A 14,089-nucleotide genomic window follows, 5' to 3' on the forward strand; every position below is an offset into this window, starting at 1 on the left:
TAGCTAGCTTCCAGAGTTACATGCGCGCGTTGTCCGATATAAAGCCAAATCCGATCGCTTATCTGGGGGTGGTTATCCGACTTCAGTCAGACACAAGAAATCTAGATTTGTGGAGTTACATGAAATGGATCTTCGATTAAAACCCGACAACGCCAGAAATCGTGTTTCAATCGGACACATGTAACCGCAGTGATTGGTGGGATTCAAAGAAGGCAATTGCAGCACGGAAGCCATCAAACATCACTGAGCTAGAGGCTTTTTCACGTGAAAAATGGGAAAGATTCCAATCGAGAGGTGTAAGAAGCTTGTCTGTACTTACCGAAAACGTTTTTAGAAGTTATAAAAGCTAGAGGATGCGCCACAAAGTACTGAAGCTGGGGGTTGAATAATACTGAACATGCACATGTGTTGAAAGAGTTACATTTTTCATTTTAACTTCAAAGTTAAGTAAACTTCTGTTGTCAAAATAACTTAAATACGCATCAGTAAATATCTTTGGTTGTTTGATGAGGTTTTTTGTCATTTATTTGTCATTATCTGTCATCCACATATAATGTCTATTAAGGTGAGGGGGTTGAATATTTCTGATGAACTGTATGCAGGCAGCATCTACACAGTAGACGGGCTTTACAAAAATGTAAAAAATTGACATACCATATAACATATAACGTATAACATATTAAAATGAAGCAGCAGTTTACAGGGTGAAGAGTGGGGGATATTAAATTAAATAATATGTGAGGTAAGTACCTATTAAGTGTGACCTGTGCTCTTGTGACCTGGCAGGCAACATCTACTTAGTACAAAAGCAGCAGTTTACCGGGTGAAGGAGTGGGGAATATTAAATTAAAAAAAATACTGAATATATATGTAGTAAGTACATAGTAAGTGGGACCTGTGATCTTGTGACCTGGCAGGCAAGGGCTTTACAAAATAAAAATAAAATAACATACCATATAACATATAACCTCTAACATATAACCTCTAACATATAACATATAACATATAACATAGCAAAATGAAGCAGCAGTTTACCAACAGTTTGAAGCGTGGGGGAATATTAAATTAAATATAATATGAATATATGTGTAGAAAGTGTATTTGTATGGGTGGTGGAGCAGAACATACATGGTAACTGTTCAGAGGGTCAGTGTTGCTGATTCAGAAGCCCTACGGCCTGGGGGAAGAAGCCGTTTTTAAGTCTGGTATCCGTGCTCGGATGCTCCGGTAACGTCTCCCAGACGGCAGTAGGGTGAGATTCCACAGCATGGTTATTTTCTGACCCTAACCACATCGTATCACCCAGTTTCATGGTGATGTTCAGGAGTTTGAGCATATTTTTGCTGACTAACAGATCTGCTGCAAATTCATTTAGAGATTTGAAATAATGAAATTCTCAGACTGGAGTTGCTTTTGAGTCTTTATAATAATAAGCTCTGCAGAGTTTATACAACAAGGTACTCAAAATTGAACAATTGGCCGCAAGTTCACAAAAGCCAGAACTTATACAAAGAGGAGTTTCATAAGACATGACATGAGAAAGAAGAAGACATGAGATCATCCTCTGTGTGTTATCTGCTGTGTCCGTCCGTCCGCGGTACCAGTTGGAAGAAAAACATCACCAAATAAGGGTTCCATCCTGTTTATCAAGGTCATAGCAGTGAGACACCTAGTCAGGGGAATTTTTCTCCACACAGACAAACACAGATTCAACGTGTGACAGACACAAAATACACTCATCATAATTCAAGAAACTTTGATGAACTGCAAATGCACTGAAGTATTGAATACACGTAGTACACAAGAATAACCATTTACAGAGACAGTCATTTAGGCCTGTGTACACATTAACAACATATTTTCTTCTTTGTAAAATAAAGAGAAAAGAAAAAGGGAAGTCATCTGATAATCTGCACCACATACTGTGTTATTATGAATCTCTGTACCACAAATATGTCAGATTTTTACATTTTGATCCACAGTCTTTCCTGACACATTGATAACATCACATTGACAACATCTCTCAACATTCAGTGATAATAACATATCCTGGATCTGTCACTTTAACCCAATACATTGCTCTCACCCCCGTCCCCCTCCTGCACCATTTGGTATAAATTGCTGACAAATGAAAAAAAAAAGAGACATGGTTGAAAACATCACTTCCTTTGCAGATGTAAATATCAATCACAGTCACATGAAGAACAGAAACGTGGGTAATTCAGCAATTGTGTTGACCATCAAAGATATTGATGGGATAATTTCCACATTCAGTTGCAGAAATGCAGCTAATGCAAATGTACACAATCTCTCTTGTGTAGCTGTAGGTGAGGAACCTGGCTGTAGTTCAATGCTTTGTGAAGTTATTGAAGTCTGCTACTCATCAGTGGTGATGGAACTTCATAAAGCATTGAACTACAACAAGGTTCATCACTTTTTTGGTCCCCTGGAACCATTTCCAGTGTTGTTTGCGCCAACTGTTGTATCACTAATTAATGAATCATTAACTGAGTAACAACTTCTTTGACAACGCTTAAGCAAATCTTATCACTCTCGTGTTGCCATGGTGTGGCTTCTCAACTTGATGATTTATCCTGTGGGCTTTGTATAAACTGGCAAGTCAGAGATCTTCCCTCAATTTTACAATAATACCTGTTTCACTATGTGTGGGTACTCAAATGTTTTGTTCGAAGGGTTTTGATAACAAATCTTTCCCCACAAGTTGTACATGGATACGACTTCTCACCTGTATGGCTTCTCATGTGGACTTTCAAGCTATTTCCCCATTTAAAACTTTTCTCACAAGTTTTGCAAGTAAAAGGTTTCTCGCCCGTGTGTATTCTCTCGTGTCTCTTCAGGTGATTTCTCTGAATAAAACTTCTCCCACAAGTTTTGCAAATAAAAGGTTTCTCGCCCGTGTGTATTCTCTTGTGAACCTGCAGATTCACTCTAGTTGTAAAACTTCTCCCACAAGTTTTGCAGTTAAAAGGCTTCTCCCCTGTGTGCGTTCTTTCGTGGGCCTGCAGGTAATATTCACGCGTAAAGCTTTTCCCACAAGTTTTGCAAGAAAAAGGTTTCTGGCCCGTGTGCGTTCTCTCGTGTCTCGTCAAATTTGTGCTAGTTGTGAAACTTTTTCCACACATTTCACAAGAATGCTTTTCCTCTCCTGTGTGCACCTTCAGATGTCCATTTAATCCTGACTTACACTTAAAGACTTTTCCACAAGTGTCACACTGAAAAACCTTTTTACTCTTGCAGATATTCGGCACAATATTTGACATGGTAGTGCTACATGCAAGGTTACTGGGACTTGTGCTTTCTTTTGCTCTTGTGATGACATGATGTTCCTTTTCTGATGCCTGCTCTGCATTTTTAACTGATTTTGAGTTTCCATGCTTGCGTTCGTTGAGATCTTGGCTCTGAGCTGAGCGGTGGGAGAGGAGCTGATTGTCACTTGTCTCTGGTTCACTGTGGTCACTTTCCTTGAGAGTAGGATTCAACAAAACGTTATCTTGATCCTCCTGCTTCAGTTCAAGCTGCTCTACTTCCAGACCGATGCAGTGCTCCTCCTCCTCTTTAATCTGTGGAGGTTCTGGCTCGTCTTGGTCCAGACTGGGATTCCTCTCAAGGTTCCAGAGCCGCTGTTCAGATGGAAACTCGTCCTCAATAATAAAATGTTGCTCTGGGAGCTCTAGAGGAGACAATAGACAGAAGTAGGTAGATGAGAGATTAATGATTGTTATGAGTGTGTGTAATTTGGTGCAGATCCAAGCAAAAACCAAGTTAATTTAAATGTGTTTTCAAAAAGGAGACAGACCGATGCAGTGCTCCTCCTGCTGCTCCTTAATCTGTGGAGGTTCTGGCTCCTCTTGGTCCAGACTGGGATTCCTCTCAAGGTTCCAGAGCTGCTGGTCAGATGGAAACTCATCCTCAATAATAAAATGTTGCTCTGGGAGCTCTAGAGAAGACAAAATACAGAAGTAGGTTAATGATAGACTGGTAGTTTTGAGTGTGTACAATTTGGTGCAGATCCAAGCAAAAACCGAGTTAGTTTAAATGTGGTTTCAAAAGGAGACAGACCGATGCAGTGCTCCTCCTGCTGCTCCTTAATCTGTGGAGGTTCTGGCTCCTCTTGGTCCAGACTGGGGTTCCTCTCCAGCAGGTCAGCAGGAAACTCTTCCTTGATACAGACATGTTGCTGTGGGAGCTCTGGAGGAGACAATGGACAGAAGTCATGATAAAAGAGCCCATGTGTTTAGACTAGTAGGGATTATAAGTGTGGTGTATAGTTCGCTAACTCAGGTGATACAGACCTATTCTCTGCAGCTTTACTACAGGTTTCAAAGTTACATCAAGCAGTCTGCGCTGACGAGCGATCTCATCCTCGTACTTTGCGACAGTCGCTTCAAAACATCCAAATATGTCTTCAGCAGCAGTGTGTAACCTCTCGTTGATAAACTGTCTTAAACTCTGGCTTGTTAACATTTCCATTTGAACGCTTTAGCCAACTAACTTCTCCGAGAACGAAGCGGAGACCGAATACGGAAGATGGCGACTTGCTTTTCTTCTGCTGACAATTGTTATAAACGCAACAAAACCACTTGTGTAGTAGAAGAGTTGATCCAAAAGCATTTAGCCGAGTAGCATCAAGTTCTGTTGGATGTTAGCATGGCAGGCTAACAACAGTACTTCTTCTTCTCCTAATGACGGTTGAAAAACAGCTTCTGGTCGCATTACTGCCACCTTCTGGCTGAAGTGTGTCTCAAAACTGATTCAGGACTAAAACATTAAATTCTCCTTGTAACTCCGGCATCTATTAAAGATATAAAAACAGTTTTGTACTAAAAAAAAGTGGAAGAATTCCTGTATCTGCACCAAAGTGTAATCAGTTATTTTCTGATCCTTACCACATCGTATCACCCAGTTTCATGGTGATGTCCAGGAGGTTGAGCATATTTTTGCTGACTAACAGATCTGCTGCAAATTCATTTAGAGATTTGAAATAATGAAATTCTCACACTGGAGTTGCTTTTGAGTCTTTATAATAATAAGCTCTGCAGAGTTTATACAACAAGCAGGTGTACTCAAAATGGAACAACTGGTCGCAAGTTCACAAAAGCCAGAACTTATACAAAGAGGAGTTTCATAAGACATGATATGAGAAAGAAGAACACATGAGATCCTCCTCTGTGTGTTATCTGCTGTGTCCGTCCGTCCGCCGTACCATTTGGGAGAAAACATCACCAAATAAGGGTTCCATCCTGTTTATCAAGGTCATAGCAGTGAGACACCTAGTCAGGGGAATTTTTCTCCACACAGACAAACACAGATTCAACGTGTGACAGATATAAAACACATCATCATAATTCAAGAAACTTTAATGAACTGCAAATGCACTAAAGTATTGAATACACTTAGTACACAAGAATAACCATTTACAGTGACAGTCATTTAGGACTGTGTACACATTAACAACATATTTTCTTCTTTGTAAAAGAAAGAAAAAAGAAACAGGGAAGTCATCTGATAATCTGCACCACATACTGTGTTATTATAAATCTCTGTACAACAAATGTCAGATTTTTACATTTTGATCCAGTCTTTCCTGACACATTGACAACATCTCTCAACATTCAGCGATAATAACATATCCTGGATCTGTCACTTTAACCCAATACATTGCTCTCACCCCCGTCCCCCTCCTGCACCATTTGGTATAAATTGCTGACAAATGAAAAAACAAAGAGACATGGGTGAAAACATCACTTCCTTTGCAGATGTAGATATCAATCACAGTCACATGAAGAACAGAAACGTGGGTACTTCAGCAAATGTGTTGACCATCAAAGATATTGTGATGTCTCCTCAATGGGATAATTCCCGCATTCAGTTGCAGAGATGCAGCTAATGCAAATGTACACAATCTCTCTTGCGTAGATGTAAGTGAGGAACCTGGCAGTAGTTCAATGCTTTGTGAAGTACAACAAGGTTCATCACTTTTTTGGTCCCCTGGAAAAATTTCCAGTGTTGTTTGCGCCAACTGTTGTATCACTAATTAATGAATCATTAACTGAGTAACAACTTCTTTGACAACGCTTGAGCAAATCTTATCACTCTCGTGTTGCCATGGTGTGGCTTCTCAACTGGAGGATTTCTCCTGTGGACTTTGTATAAACTGGCAAGTCAGAGATCTTTCCAACACTTTACAAAAATATCTGTTTCGCTATGTGTGGGTACACAAATGTTTTGTTAGAAGGGATTTGATAACAAATCTTTCCCCACAAGTTGTACATGGATACGACTTCTCACCTGTATGGCTTCTCATGTGGACTTTCAAGCTATTTCCCCATTTAAAACTTTTCTCACAAGTTTTGCAAGTAAAAGGTTTCTCGCCCGTGTGTATTCTCTCGTGTCTCTTCAGGTGATTTCTCTGAATAAAACTTCTCCCACAAGTTTTGCAAATAAAAGGTTTCTCGCCCGTGTGTATTCTCTTGTGAACCTGCAGATTCACTCTAGTTGTAAAACTTCTCCCACAAGTTTTGCAGTTAAAAGGCTTCTCCCCTGTGTGCGTTCTTTCGTGGGCCTGCAGGTAATATTCACGCGTAAAGCTTTTCCCACAAGTTTTGCAAGAAAAAGGTTTCTGGCCCGTGTGCGTTCTCTCGTGTCTCGTCAAATTTGTGCTAGTTGTGAAACTTTTTCCACACATTTCACAAGAATGCTTTTCCTCTCCTGTGTGCACCTTCAGATGTCCATTTAATCCTGACTTACACTTAAAGACTTTTCCACAAGTGTCACACTGAAAAACCTTTTTACTCTTGCAGATATTCGGCACAATATTTGACATGGTAGTGCTACATGCAAGGTTACTGGGACTTGTGCTTTCTTTTGCTCTTGTGATGACATGATGTTCCTTTTCTGATGCCTGCTCTGCATTTTTAACTGATTTTGAGTTTCCATGCTTGCGTTCGTTGAGATCTTGGCTCTGAGCTGAGCGGTGGGAGAGGAGCTGATTGTCACTTGTCTCTGGTTCACTGTGGTCACTTTCCTTGAGAGTAGGATTCAACAAAACGTTATCTTGATCCTCCTGCTTCAGTTCAAGCTGCTCTACTTCCAGACCGATGCAGTGCTCCTCCTCCTCTTTAATCTGTGGAGGTTCTGGCTCGTCTTGGTCCAGACTGGGATTCCTCTCAAGGTTCCAGAGCCGCTGTTCAGATGGAAACTCGTCCTCAATAATAAAATGTTGCTCTGGGAGCTCTAGAGGAGACAATAGACAGAAGTAGGTAGATGAGAGATTAATGATTGTTATGAGTGTGTGTAATTTGGTGCAGATCCAAGCAAAAACCAAGTTAATTTAAATGTGTTTTCAAAAAGGAGACAGACCGATGCAGTGCTCCTCCTGCTGCTCCTTAATCTGTGGAGGTTCTGGCTCCTCTTGGTCCAGACTGGGATTCCTCTCAAGGTTCCAGAGCTGCTGGTCAGATGGAAACTCATCCTCAATAATAAAATGTTGCTCTGGGAGCTCTAGAGAAGACAAAATACAGAAGTAGGTTAATGATAGACTGGTAGTTTTGAGTGTGTACAATTTGGTGCAGATCCAAGCAAAAACCGAGTTAGTTTAAATGTGGTTTCAAAAGGAGACAGACCGATGCAGTGCTCCTCCTGCTGCTCCTTAATCTGTGGAGGTTCTGGCTCCTCTTGGTCCAGACTGGGGTTCCTCTCCAGCAGGTCAGCAGGAAACTCTTCCTTGATACAGACATGTTGCTGTGGGAGCTCTGGAGGAGACAATGGACAGAAGTCATGATAAAAGAGCCCATGTGTTTAGACTAGTAGGGATTATAAGTGTGGTGTATAGTTCGCTAACTCAGGTGATACAGACCTATTCTCTGCAGCTTTACTACAGGTTTCAAAGTTACATCAAGCAGTCTGCGCTGACGAGCGATCTCATCCTCGTACTTTGCGACAGTCGCTTCAAAACATCCAAATATGTCTTCAGCAGCAGTGTGTAACCTCTCGTTGATAAACTGTCTTAAACTCTGGCTTGTTAACATTTCCATTTGAACGCTTTAGCCAACTAACTTCTCCGAGAACGAAGCGGAGACCGAATACGGAAGATGGCGACTTGCTTTTCTTCTGCTGACAATTGTTATAAACGCAACAAAACCACTTGTGTAGTAGAAGAGTTGATCCAAAAGCATTTAGCCGAGTAGCATCAAGTTCTGTTGGATGTTAGCATGGCAGGCTAACAACAGTACTTCTTCTTCTCCTAATGACGGTTGAAAAACAGCTTCTGGTCGCATTACTGCCACCTTCTGGCTGAAGTGTGTCTCAAAACTGATTCAGGACTAAAACATTAAATTCTCCTTGTAACTCCGGCATCTATTAAAGATATAAAAACAGTTTTGTACTAAAAAAAAGTGGAAGAATTCCTGTATCTGCACCAAAGTGTAATCAGTTATTTTCTGATCCTTACCACATCGTATCACCCAGTTTCATGGTGATGTCCAGGAGGTTGAGCATATTTTTGCTGACTAACAGATCTGCTGCAAATTCATTTAGAGATTTGAAATAATGAAATTCTCACACTGGAGTTGCTTTTGAGTCTTTATAATAATAAGCTCTGCAGAGTTTATACAACAAGCAGGTGTACTCAAAATGGAACAACTGGTCGCAAGTTCACAAAAGCCAGAACTTATACAAAGAGGAGTTTCATAAGACATGATATGAGAAAGAAGAACACATGAGATCCTCCTCTGTGTGTTATCTGCTGTGTCCGTCCGTCCGCCGTACCATTTGGGAGAAAACATCACCAAATAAGGGTTCCATCCTGTTTATCAAGGTCATAGCAGTGAGACACCTAGTCAGGGGAATTTTTCTCCACACAGACAAACACAGATTCAACGTGTGACAGATATAAAACACATCATCATAATTCAAGAAACTTTAATGAACTGCAAATGCACTAAAGTATTGAATACACTTAGTACACAAGAATAACCATTTACAGTGACAGTCATTTAGGACTGTGTACACATTAACAACATATTTTCTTCTTTGTAAAAGAAAGAAAAAAGAAACAGGGAAGTCATCTGATAATCTGCACCACATACTGTGTTATTATAAATCTCTGTACAACAAATGTCAGATTTTTACATTTTGATCCAGTCTTTCCTGACACATTGACAACATCTCTCAACATTCAGTGATAATAACATATCCTGGATCTGTCACTTTAACCCAATACATTGCTCTCACCCCCGTCCCCCTCCTGCACCATTTGGTATAAATTGCTGACAAATGAAAAAACAAAGAGACATGGGTGAAAACATCACTTCCTTTGCAGATGTAGATATCAATCACAGTCACATGAAGAACAGAAACGTGGGTACTTCAGCAAATGTGTTGACCATCAAAGATATTGTGATGTCTCCTCAATGGGATAATTCCCGCATTCAGTTGCAGAGATGCAGCTAATGCAAATGTACACAATCTCTCTTGCGTAGATGTAAGTGAGGAACCTGGCAGTAGTTCAATGCTTTGTGAAGTACAACAAGGTTCATCACTTTTTTGGTCCCCTGGAAAAATTTCCAGTGTTGTTTGCGCCAACTGTTGTATCACTAATTAATGAATCATTAACTGAGTAACAACTTCTTTGACAACGCTTGAGCAAATCTTATCACTCTCGTGTTGCCATGGTGTGGCTTCTCAACTGGAGGATTTCTCCTGTGGACTTTGTATAAACTGGCAAGTCAGAGATCTTTCCAACACTTTACAAAAATATCTGTTTCGCTATGTGTGGGTACACAAATGTTTTGTTAGAAGGGATTTGATAACAAATCTTTCCCCACAAGTTGTACATGGATACGACTTCTCACCTGTATGGCTTCTCATGTGGACTTTCAAGCTATTTCCCCATTTAAAACTTTTCTCACAAGTTTTGCAAGTAAAAGGTTTCTCGCCCGTGTGTATTCTCTCGTGTCTCTTCAGGTGATTTCTCTGAATAAAACTTCTCCCACAAGTTTTGCAAATAAAAGGTTTCTCGCCCGTGTGTATTCTCTTGTGAACCTGCAGATTCACTCTAGTTGTAAAACTTCTCCCACAAGTTTTGCAGTTAAAAGGCTTCTCCCCTGTGTGCGTTCTTTCGTGGGCCTGCAGGTAATATTCACGCGTAAAGCTTTTCCCACAAGTTTTGCAAGAAAAAGGTTTCTGGCCCGTGTGCGTTCTCTCGTGTCTCGTCAAATTTGTGCTAGTTGTGAAACTTTTTCCACACATTTCACAAGAATGCTTTTCCTCTCCTGTGTGCACCTTCAGATGTCCATTTAATCCTGACTTACACTTAAAGACTTTTCCACAAGTGTCACACTGAAAAACCTTTTTACTCTTGCAGATATTCGGCACAATATTTGACATGGTAGTGCTACATGCAAGGTTACTGGGACTTGTGCTTTCTTTTGCTCTTGTGATGACATGATGTCCCTTTTCTGATGCCTGCTCTGCATTTTTAACTGATTTTGAGTTTCCATGCTTGCGTTCGTTGAGATCTTGGCTCTGAGCTGAGCGGTGGGAGAGGAGCTGATTGTCACTTGTCTCTGGTTCACTGTGGTCACTTTCCTTGAGAGTAGGATTCAACAAAACGTTATCTTGATCCTCCTGCTTCAGTTCAAGCTGCTCTACTTCCAGACCGATGCAGTGCTCCTCCTCCTCTTTAATCTGTGGAGGTTCTGGCTCGTCTTGGTCCAGACTGGGATTCCTCTCAAGGTTCCAGAGCCGCTGTTCAGATGGAAACTCGTCCTCAATAATAAAATGTTGCTCTGGGAGCTCTAGAGGAGACAATAGACAGAAGTAGGTAGATGAGAGATTAATGATTGTTATGAGTGTGTGTAATTTGGTGCAGATCCAAGCAAAAACCAAGTTAATTTAAATGTGTTTTCAAAAAGGAGACAGACCGATGCAGTGCTCCTCCTGCTGCTCCTTAATCTGTGGAGGTTCTGGCTCCTCTTGGTCCAGACTGGGATTCCTCTCAAGGTTCCAGAGCTGCTGGTCAGATGGAAACTCATCCTCAATAATAAAATGTTGCTCTGGGAGCTCTAGAGAAGACAAAATACAGAAGTAGGTTAATGATAGACTGGTAGTTTTGAGTGTGTACAATTTGGTGCAGATCCAAGCAAAAACCGAGTTAGTTTAAATGTGGTTTCAAAAGGAGACAGACCGATGCAGTGCTCCTCCTGCTGCTCCTTAATCTGTGGAGGTTCTGGCTCCTCTTGGTCCAGACTGGGGTTCCTCTCCAGCAGGTCAGCAGGAAACTCTTCCTTGATACAGACATGTTGCTGTGGGAGCTCTGGAGGAGACAATGGACAGAAGTCATGATAAAAGAGCCCATGTGTTTAGACTAGTAGGGATTATAAGTGTGGTGTATAGTTCGCTAACTCAGGTGATACAGACCTATTCTCTGCAGCTTTACTACAGGTTTCAAAGTTACATCAAGCAGTCTGCGCTGACGAGCGATCTCATCCTCGTACTTTGCGACAGTCGCTTCAAAACATCCAAATATGTCTTCAGCAGCAGTGTGTAACCTCTCGTTGATAAACTGTCTTAAACTCTGGCTTGTTAACATTTCCATTTGAACGCTTTAGCCAACTAACTTCTCCGAGAACGAAGCGGAGACCGAATACGGAAGATGGCGACTTGCTTTTCTTCTGCTGACAATTGTTATAAACGCAACAAAACCACTTGTGTAGTAGAAGAGTTGATCCAAAAGCATTTAGCCGAGTAGCATCAAGTTCTGTTGGATGTTAGCATGGCAGGCTAACAACAGTACTTCTTCTTCTCCTAATGACGGTTGAAAAACAGCTTCTGGTCGCATTACTGCCACCTTCTGGCTGAAGTGTGTCTCAAAACTGATTCAGGACTAAAACATTAAATTCTCCTTGTAACTCCGGCATCTATTAAAGATATAAAAACAGTTTTGTACTAAAAAAAAGTGGAAGAATTCCTGTATCTGCACCAAAGTGTAATCAGTTATTTTCTGATCCTTACCACATCGTATCACCCAGTTTCATGGTGATGTCCAGGAGGTTGAGCATATTTTTGCTGACTAACAGATCTGCTGCAAATTCATTTAGAGATTTGAAATAATGAAATTCTCACACTGGAGTTGCTTTTGAGTCTTTATAATAATAAGCTCTGCAGAGTTTATACAACAAGCAGGTGTACTCAAAATGGAACAACTGGTCGCAAGTTCACAAAAGCCAGAACTTATACAAAGAGGAGTTTCATAAGACATGATATGAGAAAGAAGAACACATGAGATCCTCCTCTGTGTGTTATCTGCTGTGTCCGTCCGTCCGCCGTACCATTTGGGAGAAAACATCACCAAATAAGGGTTCCATCCTGTTTATCAAGGTCATAGCAGTGAGACACCTAGTCAGGGGAATTTTTCTCCACACAGACAAACACAGATTCAACGTGTGACAGATATAAAACACATCATCATAATTCAAGAAACTTTAATGAACTGCAAATGCACTAAAGTATTGAATACACTTAGTACACAAGAATAACCATTTACAGTGACAGTCATTTAGGACTGTGTACACATTAACAACATATTTTCTTCTTTGTAAAAGAAAGAAAAAAGAAACAGGGAAGTCATCTGATAATCTGCACCACATACTGTGTTATTATAAATCTCTGTACAACAAATGTCAGATTTTTACATTTTGATCCAGTCTTTCCTGACACATTGACAACATCTCTCAACATTCAGCGATAATAACATATCCTGGATCTGTCACTTTAACCCAATACATTGCTCTCACCCCCGTCCCCCTCCTGCACCATTTGGTATAAATTGCTGACAAATGAAAAAACAAAGAGACATGGGTGAAAACATCACTTCCTTTGCAGATGTAGATATCAATCACAGTCACATGAAGAACAGAAACGTGGGTACTTCAGCAAATGTGTTGACCATCAAAGATATTGTGATGTCTCCTCAATGGGATAATTCCCGCATTCAGTTGCAGAGATGCAGCTAATGCAAATGTACACAATCTCTCTTGCGTAGATGTAAGTGAGGAACCTGGCAGTAGTTCAATGCTTTGTGAAGTACAACAAGGTTCATCACTTTTTTGGTCCCCTGGAAAAATTTCCAGTGTTGTTTGCGCCAACTGTTGTATCACTAATTAATGAATCATTAACTGAGTAACAACTTCTTTGACAACGCTTGAGCAAATCTTATCACTCTCGTGTTGCCATGGTGTGGCTTCTCAACTGGAGGATTTCTCCTGTGGACTTTGTATAAACTGGCAAGTCAGAGATCTTTCCAACACTTTACAAAAATATCTGTTTCGCTATGTGTGGGTACACAAATGTTTTGTTAGAAGGGATTTGATAACAAATCTTTCCCCACAAGTTGTACATGGATACGACTCCTCACCTGTGTGGCTTCTCATGTGGACTTTCAAGCTACTTCCCCATTTAAAACTTTTCTCACAAGTTTTGCAAGAAAAAGGTTTCTCGCCCGTGTGTGTTCTCTCGTGACTCTTCAGGGTATGTTTCATGCTAAAACTTCTGCCACAAGTTTTGCAAGAAAAAGGTTTCTCGCCCGTGTGTGTTCTCTCGTGACTCTTCAGGGTATTTCTCTCGCTAAAACATCTCCCACAAGTTTTGCAAGTAAAAGGTTTCTCGCCCGTGTGTGTTCTCTCGTGACTCTTCAGGATATTTCTCTCGCTAAAACTTCTTCCACAAGTTTTGCAAGAAAAAGGTTTCTCGCCCGTGTGTGTTCTCTCGTGACTCTTCAGAGTATGTCTCATGCTAAAACTTATTCCACAAGTTTTGCAAGTAAAAGGTTTCTCGCCCGTGTGTGTTCTCTCGTGGACCTGCAGAGAAGCTCTCTGGCTAAAACTTCTCCCACAAGTTTTACAAGTAAAAGGTTTCTCGCCCGTGTGCGTTCTCTCGTGACTCTTCAGGATATTTCTCCGGCTAAAACTTCTCCCACAAGTTTTGCAAGTAAAAGGTTTCTCGCCTGTGTGCGTTCTCTCGTGGACCTGAAGGGTAATCCTCTGAATAAAACTTCTCCCACATGTTTTAC

The 14,089-nt window shown here is 40.8% G+C and overlaps 2 protein-coding genes and 1 long non-coding RNA gene across 3 annotated transcripts; all 3 read right to left on the bottom strand.

Annotated features, from left to right (window-relative positions):
- Positions 1-3,228: 3,228 nt before the first annotated feature.
- LOC133002523 (uncharacterized) lies at positions 3,229-3,981 on the bottom strand. The gene is made up of 2 exons (XR_009678260.1): positions 3,818-3,981; positions 3,229-3,691 (listed from the first exon to the last, which is right to left on the bottom strand). It is a non-coding gene; the product is annotated as an uncharacterized LOC133002523 (long non-coding RNA).
- A 1,044-nt stretch (positions 3,982-5,025) lies between these two features.
- LOC133001468 (zinc finger and SCAN domain-containing protein 31-like) lies at positions 5,026-8,517 on the bottom strand. Its single transcript, XM_061071040.1, has 3 exons — positions 8,471-8,517; positions 7,381-7,559; positions 5,026-7,254 (listed from the first exon to the last, which is right to left on the bottom strand). Exons 1-3 carry the CDS (start codon positions 8,515-8,517, stop codon positions 6,224-6,226), a joined length of 1,257 nt encoding a protein of 418 aa, XP_060927023.1. The 3' UTR covers positions 5,026-6,223.
- A 71-nt stretch (positions 8,518-8,588) lies between these two features.
- LOC133001469 (gastrula zinc finger protein XlCGF57.1-like) lies at positions 8,589-12,080 on the bottom strand. The gene is made up of 3 exons (XM_061071041.1): positions 12,034-12,080; positions 10,944-11,122; positions 8,589-10,817 (listed from the first exon to the last, which is right to left on the bottom strand). Exons 1-3 carry the CDS (start codon positions 12,078-12,080, stop codon positions 9,787-9,789), a joined length of 1,257 nt encoding a protein of 418 aa, XP_060927024.1. The 3' UTR covers positions 8,589-9,786.
- Between the last annotated feature and the right edge of the window lie 2,009 nt (positions 12,081-14,089).

This window comes from Limanda limanda, chromosome 5, assembly GCF_963576545.1.
Source record: "Limanda limanda chromosome 5, fLimLim1.1, whole genome shotgun sequence".
In the NCBI taxonomy this organism is placed as follows: domain Eukaryota; kingdom Metazoa; phylum Chordata; class Actinopteri; order Pleuronectiformes; family Pleuronectidae; genus Limanda; species Limanda limanda.

Bases quoted from the DNA above. Each gene is read 5' to 3' on its own strand.
- LOC133001468 (XM_061071040.1), bottom strand. From the start codon at position 8,517: ATGCTCAACCTCCTGGACATCACCATGAAACTGGGTGATACGATGTG. The intron at 7,560-8,470 runs GTAAGGATCAGA...CAAAACTACCAG, and splicing joins AAACTGGGTGATACGATGTG to TCTATCATTAACCTACTTCT. The intron at 7,255-7,380 runs GTCTGTCTCCTT...TGTCTCCTCTAG, and splicing joins GCAGGAGGAGCACTGCATCG to AGCTCCCAGAGCAACATTTT.
- LOC133001469 (XM_061071041.1), bottom strand. From the start codon at position 12,080: ATGCTCAACCTCCTGGACATCACCATGAAACTGGGTGATACGATGTG. The intron at 11,123-12,033 runs GTAAGGATCAGA...CAAAACTACCAG, and splicing joins AAACTGGGTGATACGATGTG to TCTATCATTAACCTACTTCT. The intron at 10,818-10,943 runs GTCTGTCTCCTT...TGTCTCCTCTAG, and splicing joins GCAGGAGGAGCACTGCATCG to AGCTCCCAGAGCAACATTTT.